Source organism: Orbicella franksi, chromosome 2, assembly GCF_964199315.1.
Source record: "Orbicella franksi chromosome 2, jaOrbFran1.1, whole genome shotgun sequence".
In the NCBI taxonomy this organism is placed as follows: domain Eukaryota; kingdom Metazoa; phylum Cnidaria; class Anthozoa; order Scleractinia; family Merulinidae; genus Orbicella; species Orbicella franksi.
Window position 1 is genome coordinate 27,056,178 of NC_138146.1, and position 15,639 is coordinate 27,071,816.

Below are 15,639 nucleotides of genomic sequence, written 5' to 3' on the forward strand. Positions count from 1 at the left end.
AATTAGCGTAGTACACTAGTAAAATTGGCTAAGTAAAGTAAACAAAACAAAATGAACATCTATCATATTTTTTCCTCTATAATTTCGTTTTTAATTTCGTCTATCACCGAAGAAGAATGCCGATATTACAATACTAATAATACACACGAAACAATTACTCGATTCTGATTGGCTAAGAGCAGTGCAGTTCAAGTGTAACACCAGTGCAAATTACACATCGAAATTCTGGATTTTGATTGACTGAAAGAAAATAGGAACTTTTCTAAGAAAATGATATCACGTAAAATGATGACGAAAATTTTGTGCTGAAACTTTGAAAAAAGTTTTCTCAAATGAGAAAAAATGGCTTCAAGAAAGGTCTTCCGGCACTTCCTCCGCACGAATTTTTTCACGTTTATATTATTAATAAGTAATCATACGGTTTTTCTCGTTCAATTTGGAGGTAATTTGCACTTGCGAGTTTTTCAAAAAGTTGAAATTACACTCGCCGAAGCGGCTCGTGCAATTTCTGCTTTTTGAAAAACTCACTCGTGCAAAGTAATTCCAAATTGAACTCGAAACCGTATGATTACCTATACAAAACGAGCTGAATTGCTTTTAATTGAATGGTCAACGCTTTACATGTTGAACCAACACTTCTCCTATATAGATTTGAGCGACGCGAAAGGAGTTGCCCGTGTGAGGAAAAGCCTCAAGTGAAATTTTATTTTAACCACCTCTAATTGTTGCTATTTTGAGATGAATGAACGTTTCCAATTATTGTTCCCTCATAACTGTTTTGATCATCCGGAACTATTGTTTCCGAATTGTTCGTGATTAAACTGGTACGCTAGGTGTATTTTTAACTTTTTGGGACTTAAAAATCGTTTGTTTCCGCTAAAGTACCCAAAATTAGCTACACTGCAAAACATCATTATCAGATATTTAGTAAACACGTCGGTGATTCATGCTTGCGAACGGAAACTTCCACGCCCAACAGGTCAACAATCTGCAAAGAAAACAAGGAAACCTCATTTTTCCGTGTAAAGAATCAGTTACTTTGTCCGATACTGAAATCGCTGGTTTTGACTGTCAAGTCAAAATAAGTATGATGGTAACCATTCAATGAGTTAGGCCAGGAATCTGATATGGGATAGATGACTGATATATAAAGAACCTCGCCAAGAATTTAGTCTCTTCAATTTTTTATACTTGAGTTATTCGGAGAAACATTGATGTTAATTTAGGCACCATCCACATGTATCCGGATGTTTTTAAATCCGCAACTTTTTCTTTCCGGATTCAAAAATTTCCCCTTCCACACGTAGCGTATTCAAATCGAATTCGCCTGTCCACACGCATCCGATGGTATCCGAATTCACTCTAGAGAAACTAGGCCTACACGTTGTGCCGGCATATTGGTTTATTATTCGGTAAGAGACTGGACACGATTTTACTACGTTATCGGATTCAAAAAATATCCGGATTCAAAGTCCACACGTTATCGGATTCGTTGCGATTTATTTTTTCCACTCTGGAGAGCCGATTAAAAATATCCGGATTCGCTGTGGAATTCGCCGGATGCGTGTGGACGGAAGCCGTATCCGGAAAGAAAAAGTTGCGGATTCAAAAATATTCGGATACGTATGCACAGGGCTTTATGGAGCTCCCGGCCCCAGCATCCCCAGGGGGCTATGGCTAAAAGTAAATTTAAAGAGCTTTGCACGGAGACGAGAAGTTGGTGTCTCTCGGAGAGCACCAGCATGGCGGCCGTAATGTAACAAAAACATCTGTTTTGCTATTAAAACGAAACGCTATTGCTTTAGCCCCTTCATTGAAATTAATACTTCAGTTAATCCAAGGACTGTTAAGTTAGCAAAAATTTAAAGGATTAGTCATCTTTTGACCTACGCGACAGCCTTATCGGGTTTAATTTTAATGCAATTTTTAAAGCTTTGAAATTCACATGTGCTCAGTTAAAAAAAGCAAACCCTGTCGAAAGGACATAATATCTGAGAGGGCGATATATCTAATGAAACTAAAGCCTGGTTCATACTGTGACATAAGCATAAGTACAAGCATGAACATAAGCATAAGCATACGCATAAGCATAAGCGGTGTAAACCGGGAGTGACATAAGCATAAGTACAAGCATGAACATAAGCATAAGCATACGCATAAGCATAAGCAGTGTAAACCGGGAGTGACATAACCATAAGCATAAGAAAAAGGAATCTTTTCCATTTTCTTACGCTTATGCTTATGCCTATGTCGCTAAAATAAGTTTGTAAACCGGGTGTAACGTGAGCATAAGCAAAATCCCAAGGAGCATCTGTGTTTGATGCCAGCGGATATTCAAGTTAATAGTGTCCAATGCTACTCCACGGTCCAAAATGGCGTCTGAGAGTACTGTTCGCAATTATCCCTGCCTCTAGGATGAATCCTCAGATGATTTCAAGGAAACAAATAAAAAAAGCTTTGCCCGAAAGATGTTGCAGAAGCGGTTGGTGTTAGCACTGGTAAGTGAACATTATTCAGGTGTGTTCTTGCCAGGGTCATTTGAAATGCAAGTTTTCACATCAGTAACTTGCCCTCTCCCACAGTCTTCAGAAATCTCAGAAATAAATACAGCCGTGATATGAAGAAAATCGAGGGTGAAAAAGTATCTGACGCAGGCACCGATGAAGTTACACAAGCCGTGAAAACGTGAAGCCATTTTGGCTCGTCCCATACTTCCGCGGCTTCATTCTGGAGCTCATTGCGCTTGCGTCTGTCACTTTCCTTGTGCTTATGCAACAAGTTAAGTGTGGACGTTCGTCATGCTTATGTTTATGCTTGTGATTATGCTTATGTCGCAGTGTAAACCAGGTTTTTAAAACCTTTGGAGACAAGATAACCACATGCATGCATAGAAATGCAACTCTTTTTTCATGGTCAACCCGGTTAGCGGCATGGATCACGGGTGCGTGTTCAATGTGATTATATCATGGCTTGCTTTCCCTCTTCTGTAGTAGGATCAAATGCAATCCGAAAGTCTGATGAACCGCCACTAAGTACAGGTGCCCTGGTGGGAATTTCCATCGGTGTGAGTCTTGTGGTGCTTGCCGTGTTGATAGTTTACTTGGTGTTGTATCGCTGACAGAAGAAGCAGATCGATGAGCAAAAGGAAATATACTTCCTGAGGCAATCAGAGTACCAGGTATTTTGCAAAGAAACTTGTAATTTAGCTTACTGCAAATTTACGAGTTTCTAATTCAACATCAGTTCCATTTCTCCGTATGGAGAGTGGGAAATGTTTCTTCTCCGGGACACTCTGTCAGCCAACGCTAGCCCTGCCTCTACCCAAGAATAGCAACCCATCGCCATTCGTTCCTTCTCCACCATCCAACGCCATGTTTCTCTGGGCCTTCCTCTCTTCCGCTTTCTTCCGGTGCCTACGTCAGCTTCTAGTTACCTGGTATATATACCAGCGTCTTCCTCCCGGACTTCGCTGATCGGTCTTTCAGTTTTAAATAAAGCTTTTGTTATTATTATTATTATTATTATTATTATTATTATTATTATTATTATTATTATTATTATGATATATCCGTTTTTGTTTGTTGGCCTGTATGCACTGACGTATTTTCACGAAAAATCTGAATGTACCATGTAAGATGGAAACACGGGGCCTGGCTACAATGTAAAAAATGGTTTTTTGGTGAGGAACACGAAAGATCGTTTGAATATGTCAGCATAGTGAAATAAAGTCATTTATCGCACTATTGATAGAATGGCAAATGAAGAAATGTATAGAAAAAATTGTATATTTAGTATTTGTATTGATAGAGTATATACAGATAAAGTAAATGTGGAGTCTCGAAAACAGAAATTCAAAGGTTAACCCATACACTCATATAAGCCATTTCTTCTCACTCTATTCTCGCACGAGAACATATGGATTAGGAGTTTGACCTGCTTCCAACGTGATGGCTTCAAGGTTTAGTTGATAGAGCATCGTACAAGTACATGAGCATAAGGGGCCGTAGCCTAAAAAAATTATAACTGAGGCAATGTCAATGGTTTAATTCTCTTTCTTGGTATTTAGAGTGTCTGTGATGGCTGTAAACAACAAAAACAATAGATTGAGACAAGTGCCTCGGTTTACCTGTTACTAACTCATCCCTAGACATGTATGCACTACAGATTTCGTGGGTTGAAATCCTGTCGAAGCGCCAAGGCTCCTTTGAAGTTGGGCTAAAGACACTATTGAGTCAATTCTGTTCTTCTCACACAGTATTACTTTACAACTTGAACTCGTGGAATGCTCTTTCTGCAGCTAATTCTAAACAAGATAACGATTCTTTTGTGTTCAAATTGGCCCAGATCGCAGCCTCTTGGAACAATGTAACGATCTCCCGTACGACCCAGACTCGGACTTCCCAGAGGAGAGACTCATACTGGGGGATGTCCTCGGCGCTGGGACCTTCGGACAAGTTGTCCGAGCGGAAGCTTTCGACATCCTAGCCCTCAATCCACGAGACAAGAGTGCAGAGTCCTTCAAACGACGCTCAAAGATCCGCAGGTCGTCAAGAGCCAAGGACCTCAAGTAGGAAGATATTGGTGGGAGATGGAAGAACATAAAGGTGCCTGTCGCAGTGAAAACCTTGAAAGGTGACGGTCAGCGTTTGGGATTTTAAGGTTCCTTGTTAAACATGTAGCTCAGTTATAAGTTCAAGAATCAAGTGATGATGGATGGCTTCACCGAACAGAATGCCTGGACATCATTAATGATACACAACCGAAGAAGCGGTAAATTCGAATACGAACGTTTGTTGAAAAGGTCAGAATAAGAGAAGAAAGGGCCCAAACTGGCCAAGTTGGGTTGACAAAAATCGCATTTCAGATTTCCTGAAGTTCTGACAGTGTCTTCAGTAAACGGCTTTGAAAGAATAATGATTGTTAATTAAACTACAAGTTGAGCCTGAAATGAAGGATATTTGTAAAGTATAGGCAGTTGAACGCACGCAACAGCGGATCTTTTTAATATGCAAGCCATTTTTAACATCGATTTATTGCAAAATTGAATGCCTAATGAATTAAGTTCCTGCGTGGAGAGTGCAACTTATCATAATACTTCTTCTGCAACTTATCGTATTGGAGGATTACCAACATCAACGTACAAAGGGAAGTTCATTAAAGCCAAGTACATGCAGCTTTTTTTTTTCATCAACCTAGAGTATTCTACAACGACTACTTTAGACTACGAGTAGTCCCTCTTTCGCTTAGTCCGTCGTGCGAGACGCGAAAAAAAAACCGCGAGAAAAAAATGGCCGCGCGAAATCCTAGCCTCCAGGATTTCGCGCGGTTATTTTTTTCTCGCGGTTTTCTTTCGCGTCACGCACGACGGACTAAGCGAAAGAGGGACTACTGAGGCCCCGTCCACACAATGCCAGAGGAATTTGAAACTGGAGCTTTGTTTCTCTGGTTAGGCCTACCGTCCACACTAATCCGTCACGAAAACGGAGCTTTTTGAAAACGCCCTTCAAACCGAAGGAATTTGAAAACGCCGGCTTTGCGTTTTAGCGCGGACAGAAAACATTTTGAAGCGAAGCTTTTCGAAGACCATAATGTGCGATGGTCATGTTATTTCTCTGCCTGAGGTTTACACACAAATCCAAAATGACCGGTGATTAATGCGTTTCAAATTACTCCGGCGTAATATGAACGCAAAACATTTGATGCGTTTTCAGAGTGAAACCTCCGTTTTCAACATTCTCCGGCTTAGTGTGGACGGGGCCTGTTGCAAACGGATCTTTTCTGAACGATTTGACACAGGTAGCACTTTTCTCTCGTCAGTTACTTTCTCTCCTAATCTTCTGAGCTTCCTTTTCCTTTTCAGAGGGTGCTACTGAAGCGGAGTGCAAGGACTTGGCCTCAGAACTAAAGATTCTGATCCACCTTGGTCAGCACAAGAACATCATCAATCTGCTGGGAGCCTGCACGCGGGGAAAGCGACTGATGGTGATCATGGAATTTGCCCCTCATGGCAGCTTGCTATCTTTTCTTCGAACAAAGAGGGACATTTACGAACCCGATTGGATCAAGACAACCAATGATCCAGAGAAAGAGTTCACTTAAGTTGATCTGGTGATGATCGGTTATCAGTCAGCCGAGGCATGGCATTCCGGCTGGCATCCAAGAAGGTAAGTAACAAGTTTCAAGTCGCTTGCTAAGATTCTTGACAACATTAATGTAAATTACATTGTTCCGTTGGTTTTCAAATCTCTCAGCGGATCCAAAACAGGACAAGGCGCGTGAAACGTGAAAGATTTATCTTCCTCTCAGATTAGCTTCCTTTGCGACTGAATATGAAATGGAAAAAACGATATTCAAAGGGGCATTGTGAGCCTTGTTTCGCAGTAGTAGGGAGCTTAAGCAACGAGGACGGCGACCTCGAGGACGACGCCTGCTAAAAAAATGAATTTATATTCTATCAGCGAAATTCGCATCTCTCTAGATCTGTCCAGTTCGCCAATGGCTCTAAAAACATGCTCATGCTAAATATGTAATGACAGCATTCAATTCCACGTGGAAAAACGGAAAATTAGCCGTCTTCGCTCGCGTTCCTCAGGCAACGCAGAACTTGGTCATTTCACGTTCTTGTTTTCCAGAGGACGGCAAAGAAATGTTCAAAGGTTTATAACGCACGTGCACAGCCATTGTTTTGCTCATTAAACCTTTTGTTTGGTGACGTTCCCATTGCCGTCGTCGTCGTGATTTGCTTAAGCTCCCTAGTGGTAGCTCGGAGTAAAACTGGACAGTATAATATGACTTACATATAGCAAGTTTTGAGGATGAGGTAGAAGAAGTTGATCCTGTGTACATCGTGATTTCCTTTTTGACCTTCTAATTTGCTATCTCTCCTTGCTCTCAGTTTTCGGGTAGCCCTGGTTTTGTCTCGAGAGAAAGTTTTGCTCTTTTAAAAGGAGTTTTCATGTCGAAATTTACTCACTCTGGATTTCAACTGGATACTCAATAGTTACAGCACTGTAAGTTACGTACTAGTTTTACTCCCCTGAGCCTAAAAAGATTTATGCAATCAGTCTCCACACAATACATAAAGACTAGGACCGTCACCAGTTAGGAGAATTTGATTATTGAATTTGTACTGACATAAACTGCGCATCTTCCTCTTCAGTGTGTTCATAGAGACTTAGCTGCAAGGAACATTTTCGTCAGTGACGATTATGTCATGAAGATAGCTGACTTTGGTTTGGCCAGAGACATTTACAAAAATGATCTTTATGTGGAGAAAGCGCAAGGTTTGCTTCCTGTAAAATGGATGGCTCCTGAGTCACTCTTTGACAGAGTTTATACAGAGAAAACTGATGTGTAAGTTTTCAAGTTCAGTGCTTTCAAAAAGCATGCAGTTGTCTCCATTAAGGTTACTGTAGACTTTACGAGGTGCCTTCCGGAAAATACTTTCTTTGCGCGCTGCTTTAAAGGAAACCACGGTTAACTATATATCATTGTAAAGCTAATAAACTGTAGATTCCGAAAATAACAAAATATTGTGCTAGTTTTGTTTTGGTAGGCAAGCGCAAGCCTTTAAACGCGAAAATGACCGCACTTGCTAAACTGAATTACCAGCCGTTGTGTTACCGCGGACATCAAAGCAGATTGGACAATATCATTCGGGAGATGATGGGCTAACAAAGCGTGCGAGGCTTTTTCGATATTTCTGTTGGTTGCTTAGCAAATCCCTTTTGAAGCTGGACAATACAGAATTTTCGGACTGCTGCTACTCAGTGGGACGTCACAGGAAAGATATTTCGACTTTCGTAAAAACCTCATACATTTTGGTGTGCTAATATCTGAGGAATGTTCTGGCCAAGTTTCGGAAAAATCCGATAAATCTACATACCCCGTTAATTCAGTTGAATAGTGGTAATTCGTGCAAAAATAAACCTCGAGTTTTCGGCCTCGAAAGAAATTCACAGTTTTTTCACCTCACTGAAGCGGTTGTCAACGGGGTCATGCCGCCAACCAATGAAGCGCAACTTAGAACTCCCTGGCGAGTCTCGTGACAAAGAAGGTTACAGGAACGCTTTCCAAGAAATGTACAATGTTTATATTCACTGTAAATTTTACATCGGTAAAGCGATGTCTGCCGTGAAACATTCAGCAGTTAAAAAACCAAATCAGCAGATAAATGAAAAAGATGGAGAAAAGAAAAGGAGAAACGATAGTGGAATAGTGAACAGGCCCATTCGGCGAGGCGAGCCGAGTGCGGATATTTATACATTAACAACTAAATGCGTAATTTATAAGTCTGTTTGTTGTACTAGAATATGGAAAAACACTCTTTGAAGCAAAGGAAAGGAGCGTCTGAAGAGGCTGCCATGTCAGATATCAGCGATTAAAATTTCGCCGGTAATTCCGCGGCAAACACCTTCTGTGCCAGAAGAGGGCAGCGACTAACTCATTAGCTTCGATTTGCGCTTGCGCTCAAATTTAGTCACGCGAAGACGTGCAAAATCTTAAGAGACGAAAATAATCAACAAAAGCGAAGATTTCTGTGCGAGAATTTGCAAGTTTAAACAAAGGAAATCGAGACCGTTACGGATATCTGATCTTAATTAGGGTAGATTTTGACATTTACTCTTGGAGGTACCCCCTACCCTGGCCTGCCCACTGAGCAGCTGTTTGACTACCTGAGTGAAGAAAAGCGGATGGGGAACCCAGCCAAGTGTCCGTTGGAATTGTACACTATTATGAGGGACTGCTGGTTTCATGAACCGGACCAGAGACCACACTTTATGACCCTGAACGAACGGCGGGGCAAGATCTTGGAGCGAAACATGACAACGGTACAGGACTATCTTCCCTTTTTCTCTCCGTTTAACGTCGTCCGACTGACCCAAAAGTCTTGCTCCTAACATTCTTTTAAGAACGTAATATTTATTATTATTATTATTATTATTATTATTATTATTAGTCTAAAACTTAAACATTGTTTGTGCAGTTGCACGTTTTTTACCACAGTTCACGTCCATGTTGATTTTATTTCTTCGTCTTGTTGTTTCCAGTCCAGTCTCGTCTTTTGTTTTTGGCGTTTATTTTTTCACTCCGACTGAAAGAAAGATTCCTTGAAGATAAGAAAATGCCTTGGAATTTGACCTAATGTCTCTGTATGTCTGTCTATGTTACAGGAGAATCCATACCTAGCGCTTCAGATGGACGACGATGATGGAGCTGCCAGTCAGGGCTACTATCTCCAACCATGTGATTCTGGCCTCAGGGACTCCAAGAATCATTTTACAAATAAATTCGGAATGTTTCTTGTTTGGGAGTGCACCCTAGTCATGATGTCAGTAGTAGTTTTACTAGTTCTTCGCGGAGTCAGAACCTCGCGCCTCCCGTAACCTGCTCTCCCGCTTCCCGTACCTTTATCTCCCGCCTCCCGCCCTTTTCCGTGCTGCTCCTGTCCCCTGTAAATTGGCAGAGTCAAAACACATTCTAGTCATTTAGCTTCGCAATTCTTAAGAGTCCCTGTCCATAAAAATGGAAAATAACTCGGCAAGGATCGAAAATTCGATTTCGCTCATATTTTTATGGTAGATAGGCTAGGGCTTGACAAAAACTACTGGATAGCTTTTTTGGCAAAATATCCTTTTATTTCAAAGAAATATGCAAATTACCAAATTCCGTTAAAATCGTCATTTGACGCACCATTTTATTAAACAAGTTTGAGAGCCTCGCATGCAAAACCACATCATTCTTCCGTCTTTAAAACACTCAAATATTTTTGTGCAATGTCTAAATGTGTACTGGGTTGATTTTAGGGAATGTTGTGTTGTGTGTTTGGGTGCAAAATAATTAAATTTCGAAGACATGTATTTCATTCACTTAAAAGTACTTCGTGAATATAATTAATTTTCACCAAGTGCGAAACCTTCAAATAGATCAAGCTTCTGGTGGTTGAATCGCAGAAGGATGGTCTACAGATTCCTGTAAAAGTTTCTTTGGGCAAATGATTGTGAGCAACGCGAGAGCTTTTCAAAGTACGTCAAAAATGCAAATATTTGACCACCGTCGTCAAATTTCAATTTACGGGTTAGACGTATATTTTAGCATGGGCCATATGACTTGACCTATGTTAAGCTGAAATAGACACAGAACTGATAATTTCGAAATGTTCTAACCTTATTTGCTGTAAAAAGCAGGTCCAAAGCCGATTTGACGTGTTTCTCTCACCATTCGTCGCACATAAAGCAGATGTTTGCTTTTGTTTACACAAGGTTAACGTCCGATGCACATCACCTACTGTCAACCTATTATTGGTCGAATACTATGAATCTGTGACCATCTTTCTGCGCATATGAACATTACTGCATCTAAGTCTAAAACGGCTGAGTCATTTGTAGATAGTTGCTTGCTTTGCGCTGCACAAAAATATTGTGTTTGATCGATTGCTGACCATTGCTGATAAGCGTGTCGGCACAGCACAATCTTACAGCCGTTATTGTTCGTCACGCAATGCTGTCACGGCATATGCTGCACATTTTGATCTATTTTGTATAGAGTACTCTCAGGATAAGTGAAGCAATTTAATCATTGTTCATCTGTTTTTTCATATATATAATAATATATGTGTGTATTTATTTAATCGTATTCTACAGTGTACGTGGCCTCGGTCCAAATCACGTTTGTTGTACGTTCTGATGTTTCAGACAACAGCTGATAAAGCTAGTGTCTGTACTCCCTAGGATTTTAAGAAAATCGCCATAAAAAAATTATAGATTAATGAAGCAAGAACTAGCTGAAATAAAAATAGGAAATCACAACGTGTCTAATTCGTGAGAAAAACAGACTAAATTTAATTAGTAATTACGTGAGTGAATGGCCCTGGCCATGCCATTTTATTTGGCGTATTTTGTTTGCTTAGCGGCGAGGCATTGGTATGTAACAGAAAATAGAGGACTGTTGTCAATACAGTCCAAAATTATCGTCAGTAAAATATTGTAAATAAAACACCTATTGACCGGTTACCAGGGGTGGGGGGGGGGTACTTTGGGAATTTCTGGGTGGGGATGTGCCGCTGGGACCCTGGAACCCTTAGCCTATACCAGAGCTAGTTCAGCTGAATTTTGCTACCCTATACTAGAGTAAACTCCCCAAATCCCCCCATCTATCAACACTGTTGAGGCTGATTTGCCTAAATTTAAACTTACCGATTTGATTTGTTTTATATTTTTGAGTGGCAATTCCTGGTTTCCTTACTCAAGATAAAATCTTCAACCAACCAGTCAGTTTTGTGAAAAATGATACCCTACTCTAGACCCAAACGCTCTGATTTATATACCCTATCCTAGGGTAAACTGCTTGAAAACCATACCCTTCACAGCGGCACATACCTATATCACCCATATATGGCAGTGTCCCCCCCCCCCGGGACCGGTTACCTCCACGGCCATCATTTGGTCATTCCGATAAGGGTTTCATTATTGTCTTTACCCCTATTAAGCGGCCACCCAAAATTTGGATCAATTTTTGTTTCTGGGCAACCGACCATGATAAAATATGATCGAGTACGAAAAACAATTCGTGCACGATACAATTACATCCACCACGATGATTTTTACATCGAGGTCGATTACTTTTAATCGAGGTGGATTACTTTTAATCGACTTGTTATGGAGGTGGATTACTTTTATCGAGGTGGAGTACTTTTTATCGAGTTGGATTTTCATCGAGGTGGATTGTTATGGAGTTCGATAAAAATCGTCTTGTTCAATACGTTTGATAAGACTATCGAAAAAGTCCAGCTCGATAGGAAAAAGAGACTGGTACAGAGAACGTGACATCTCACCCGAGGTAGACTGGTAAAGAAACTATTTCTCGTTGTTTGTGAGCCCCTCGTAGAAAGAAAATGGGATCCAGAAAATGTGTAGCCGAAATAAGGAGAGGTGACGACGGGGGGAAGGGAAAATTTTGCAGTTACTGCGTGGTAATTTGTAATTTCCGCTGGACTTTGTGTATGTAACATGAATAAGGTAAGCTGTTTTTTGTTTTTTCAACTTGAAGTAAGTTTCGTTGGGAAAATTTACCAGTAAGGGTCTGGCAGCAGGTATAGATAAAATGTAAATTAATATGTGTAAGTACTTATTCGGCTCAGCTTTAAAAGTAACGGTCATGTATATTCTCCTCTTTAAATAATGTATATATTTAAAATTCTTAAAAGTATGTTGTAGTTAAAAATTAAATTCAGGCAAAAATTAAATTCCTTTGTCTCATAACCCTTTTATTCATTGATTATGAATAATTAGGGTTAGAAGACAAGGGAAATTGAGAATTGAACTAGGTTAAAATTATTTTTACCTGAATTTAATTTTTAACTACAACATATACAACTCAACAATAATGCACTTTTTACAAATCTAGATTCCTTTATTAAGGTTCAATATTATCAACCTTATTGTGCCTTTTAGTATCAACTATAGATTGCGGTTTACTCTGACGACACTCATGCATACATATGATGGCAATCAATAAACCTTGAAAACAAAAACTAAGAAAAGGGATCACAATCTTCCAAATGGAGAGGCGTAAAATGGTTTTTACGTTTGCCTTCCTTTCATGAGGTCTGCCAAGATGTTTGAGGGCAGCAAAAAAAGTAATCAAGTTATTACAATTCTACCAAATATATGCAACTAAATGCAACACGTTTCTTGGGAACAACATTTTTGGCTACCTTAAACGCTGCCTCCTTTTTTATGTTAAGTTTGCAAAACTCTCAATTGTTTTGATGCAGCATGATTGTAGGATACATTACTTTGCATGTATTCACGGCAGGATAATAGGACATCCCACCTTGGAATTTACAATTATATTTTCTGTTAAAATGATACATACATTTGATCAATATTCTATGTCTATATGGCTAAAGGAGCTATGTCACAGGGATTTCACAGATTTCTTTGGCTAAACTGTTCTGAAATTATAGTGGTAGGTAACTTAACCCATGAAAAATATTATCTTTGAACATATAAAGGAAGTTAAGACATGACCTTAATTTGATTGAAATCAAACTAGAGTTATAAATATTGATTTTTACCACGCTCTGAAACAACCTGAAAAGTTTAGCATTAATTTTCAATTTACAATCCATTTCCAACAAATCTATCCACAGTCACAAATATGGTTGCTGACAGGTTCAGGGCTCTATTATGGCAATTGTTAGTAACAATGGCACTTGATTTTAAGGTTTCCTATGCCACAAATTTAAATTTCTACTGTTCGAAAATCTGTTAAAATCCGCAACAAAGCTCCTTTACATTTTACATTGCGTAAATTAAATTTTACGGTTGGCCTACAAGCCAAGAAGAAGGTTAGACCAATCAAAATGTAAATTGAGAACAATAGATCGGGGATGGCTATGTTGTTCTAAAACTGATCTTCGATGTTAAAGCATGTTAGGTTAGGTATCATAACTGTTTACTTGAATCATTCAAAGTCTCTTTGTATGAATGCAAAACCCACTATGTTGAAAGCCACGCAAAAGTATTGAGACTAGGCAAGTTTTCCTAGGGGTCTGCATCTTTTTTCGATGGACTACTGTCTCTTTTATTCAATGTCATTGATTTATTTAGGCAAAAAGGCAACATCCTTTGTTCTCATTTAATGTTTTGATTGTTTCAGTTTAGAAAGGTATACTGTAGCCCAAAAAAGTGATTAAAATCTAAGAAAATAAATTATAAACTTGATTCTCAGCTTCCCATTTTCTTCTACCCATTTATTTATTCTTTGTAAATTTAATCCCCACATTTGCCCTTCTTTGAGGGTAGTGTGGCTGAGGAAAAAAACCTCTTCTTTATCTCCTCCAGGCATCATCACAAACCTAATTAAGAAATAAAGTTTCAAAGGTATTGAATAATACTCATCATTTTCCAGCAGCTAGACCTTCTAATAGATCGAGTGACGATTAAAGGTGTACCGGTACTTTGACTGCATAATTTTACTGCCTTACATTTTGAATGCAAATCATACACTTTTACGGAATGAACATATGGTTTTCCATTTTAACCAGATCAATCAAGTGTTCAGTTATTCCCTGTATGTGATTTCATATTCCATGGACCACAAATATGCTTGGTTGCAGTTCTTTAAATTCTTTTAATCGCAATTCTTTGGATGTTTTCAATAAAACAAATTTTCCACAAGCACTTGTTGGATATGAGTTAGTTATACCCAACTTGGCACTATGCCTCGTTGGCTATCTGCCATTTCCAATCCATCATGCACTCATTGAATAATTTTTAATTATATTTTCTTACCTTATCTCAACTGTCACTGGGTTTGCTGCTGACACAAGTTGCAGGAACAAATCCATGTCCTGTGTCAGCAGAGCCCTCCAACTGTCTCTCCCGTTCCTGAAAACATTACTGGTCAGTGGCTCCTGTCTCGTGTTCAGAAGGGCCATATTGGTGGGGAACTCTTCTATCTCCCATTTAAAAGAGATAACCTTGTCCGCTTCTGGTTCCTCTTTCTCTGCATTGTAATCCTGTAATGATGATGGTATTCATTACATTTGTCAATGATTATGACCATATGACTAACAGCCGGCATTTAACCAAGTTATTTTTATATTTGGATGACCCTCTATAATATAGAATGCAAATTTGTGCTTCTGCCACATGAACAGGGGAGTCGTCGTGAATTTCATCGAGCAAGTGAGTGAGTGAGTGAGTGAGTGAGTGAGTAACAAAAGAGGGGAGGGAGTTACCACTGCCGACCGGTTAGCCCAGTTGGTAGAGCGTCGGACTGCGGGAGGTCTCGGGTTCGAGCCCCAGACCGGACCAACACTCAGGGTCTTAAAATAACTGAGGAGAATATGCTTCCTTTGCAATGACATCTGCAAATGGTTAGATATTCTAGTCTTCTCGGATAAGGACGATAAACCGTAGGCCCCGTCTCCTGCATCTTCACTGTTATGGTCAGCAGGGGACGTTAAAGAACCCACACACTCCTGCTCGCAAAAGCAGGGAAGTTCCCGGTGTTGTGGTCTGGTCTTTGCCCATTGTGCTGTTGAAATGCTCCTTAACATTAGCTGTTAAAGCTACTCTACATTTCCGAGGGTGAATAAAGTATACATCTACTACTAGTTCAGCTTATTTTAATGTTACCCCAATGTATTAAAGATGTGCATGCTCAATTATAAAATGTGTATGCTGTATACTATTCAATATGTGAATTTGACTATTGATGAGGGCAGGGAAATTGATCAAACATTAAACTTAAGAAATTTTTATTCATGGGAATATATCGAATGGTATAAATTAAAGCCCGTTATTTTTTACCTCTTTGTTTAATATCCTATTAAGCCGTTGAATTTCTGCATTCTGCAGGTTGAAATGACTTTCAGCAGCCTCTAACACATGCTGCTGGTAGTGTTTTCTCTCCACGACTCTTTTGCAGCCAGGAACCTGGCACTCGATACCTTTGTTGCTGCAAAGCTCCAAATGTAGGTTTACATGGTTCCTGAAAATGGGATGGGATATTACCTTTTGTTACAATATATCAAGAAGTTATAACAAGGTGGTCGAACACCGCCAACTGTTTTCTCCACTGATAAATAAATTTATCGCAGATTCTAAGTAACTAAATGCGTTCGCCGAT

The 15,639-nt window shown here is 39.6% G+C and overlaps 3 protein-coding genes across 6 annotated transcripts in view; 2 read left to right on the forward strand and 1 right to left on the reverse strand.

Annotated features, from left to right (window-relative positions):
- LOC145479004 (NACHT domain- and WD repeat-containing protein 1-like) overlaps positions 1-6,488 on the forward strand; it is a 25,772-nt gene extending 19,284 nt beyond the window's left edge. For 3 of the 4 annotated variants that reach the window (XM_081457230.1, XM_081457231.1, XM_081457234.1), the window contains one exon: positions 2,415-3,490. In XM_081457230.1, coding sequence (XP_081313356.1) covers positions 2,415-2,621 — 207 coding nt within the window. In that variant the 3' untranslated portion in view covers positions 2,622-3,490. Of the gene's footprint in view, positions 1-2,414; positions 3,491-5,860 lie in introns of those variants that run through there. The other variant, XM_081457233.1, reaches the window with a different exon arrangement.
- Positions 6,138-9,386, forward strand: LOC145472297 (fibroblast growth factor receptor 3-like). The gene is made up of 4 exons (XM_081454940.1): positions 6,138-6,164; positions 7,160-7,283; positions 8,632-8,831; positions 9,174-9,386. Exons 1-4 carry the CDS (start codon positions 6,138-6,140, stop codon positions 9,384-9,386), a joined length of 564 nt encoding a protein of 187 aa, XP_081311066.1.
- Positions 9,387-11,514: 2,128 nt separating this feature from the next.
- LOC145479007 (uncharacterized) lies at positions 11,515-15,598 on the reverse strand. Its single transcript, XM_081457238.1, has 2 exons — positions 14,298-15,598; positions 11,515-13,861 (listed from the first exon to the last, which is right to left on the reverse strand). The coding sequence occupies exons 1-2, from the start codon at positions 14,441-14,443 to the stop codon at positions 13,696-13,698; spliced, it is 312 nt and encodes a 103-aa protein (XP_081313364.1). The 5' UTR covers positions 14,444-15,598; the 3' UTR covers positions 11,515-13,695.
- Between the last annotated feature and the right edge of the window lie 41 nt (positions 15,599-15,639).

Bases quoted from the DNA above. Each gene is read 5' to 3' on its own strand.
- LOC145472297 (XM_081454940.1), top strand. From the start codon at position 6,138: ATGGCATTCCGGCTGGCATCCAAGAAG. The intron at 7,284-8,631 runs GTTTGCTTCCTG...TTACTCTTGGAG, and splicing joins TTATGTGGAGAAAGCGCAAG to GTACCCCCTACCCTGGCCTG. The intron at 8,832-9,173 runs GTACAGGACTAT...TCTATGTTACAG, and splicing joins TGGAGCGAAACATGACAACG to GAGAATCCATACCTAGCGCT.
- LOC145479007 (XM_081457238.1), bottom strand. From the start codon at position 14,443: ATGGCCCTTCTGAACACGAGACAGGAGCCACTGACCAGTAATGTTTTC. The intron at 13,862-14,297 runs GTAAGAAAATAT...TTTCTTAATTAG, and splicing joins CCAGTGACAGTTGAGATAAG to GTTTGTGATGATGCCTGGAG.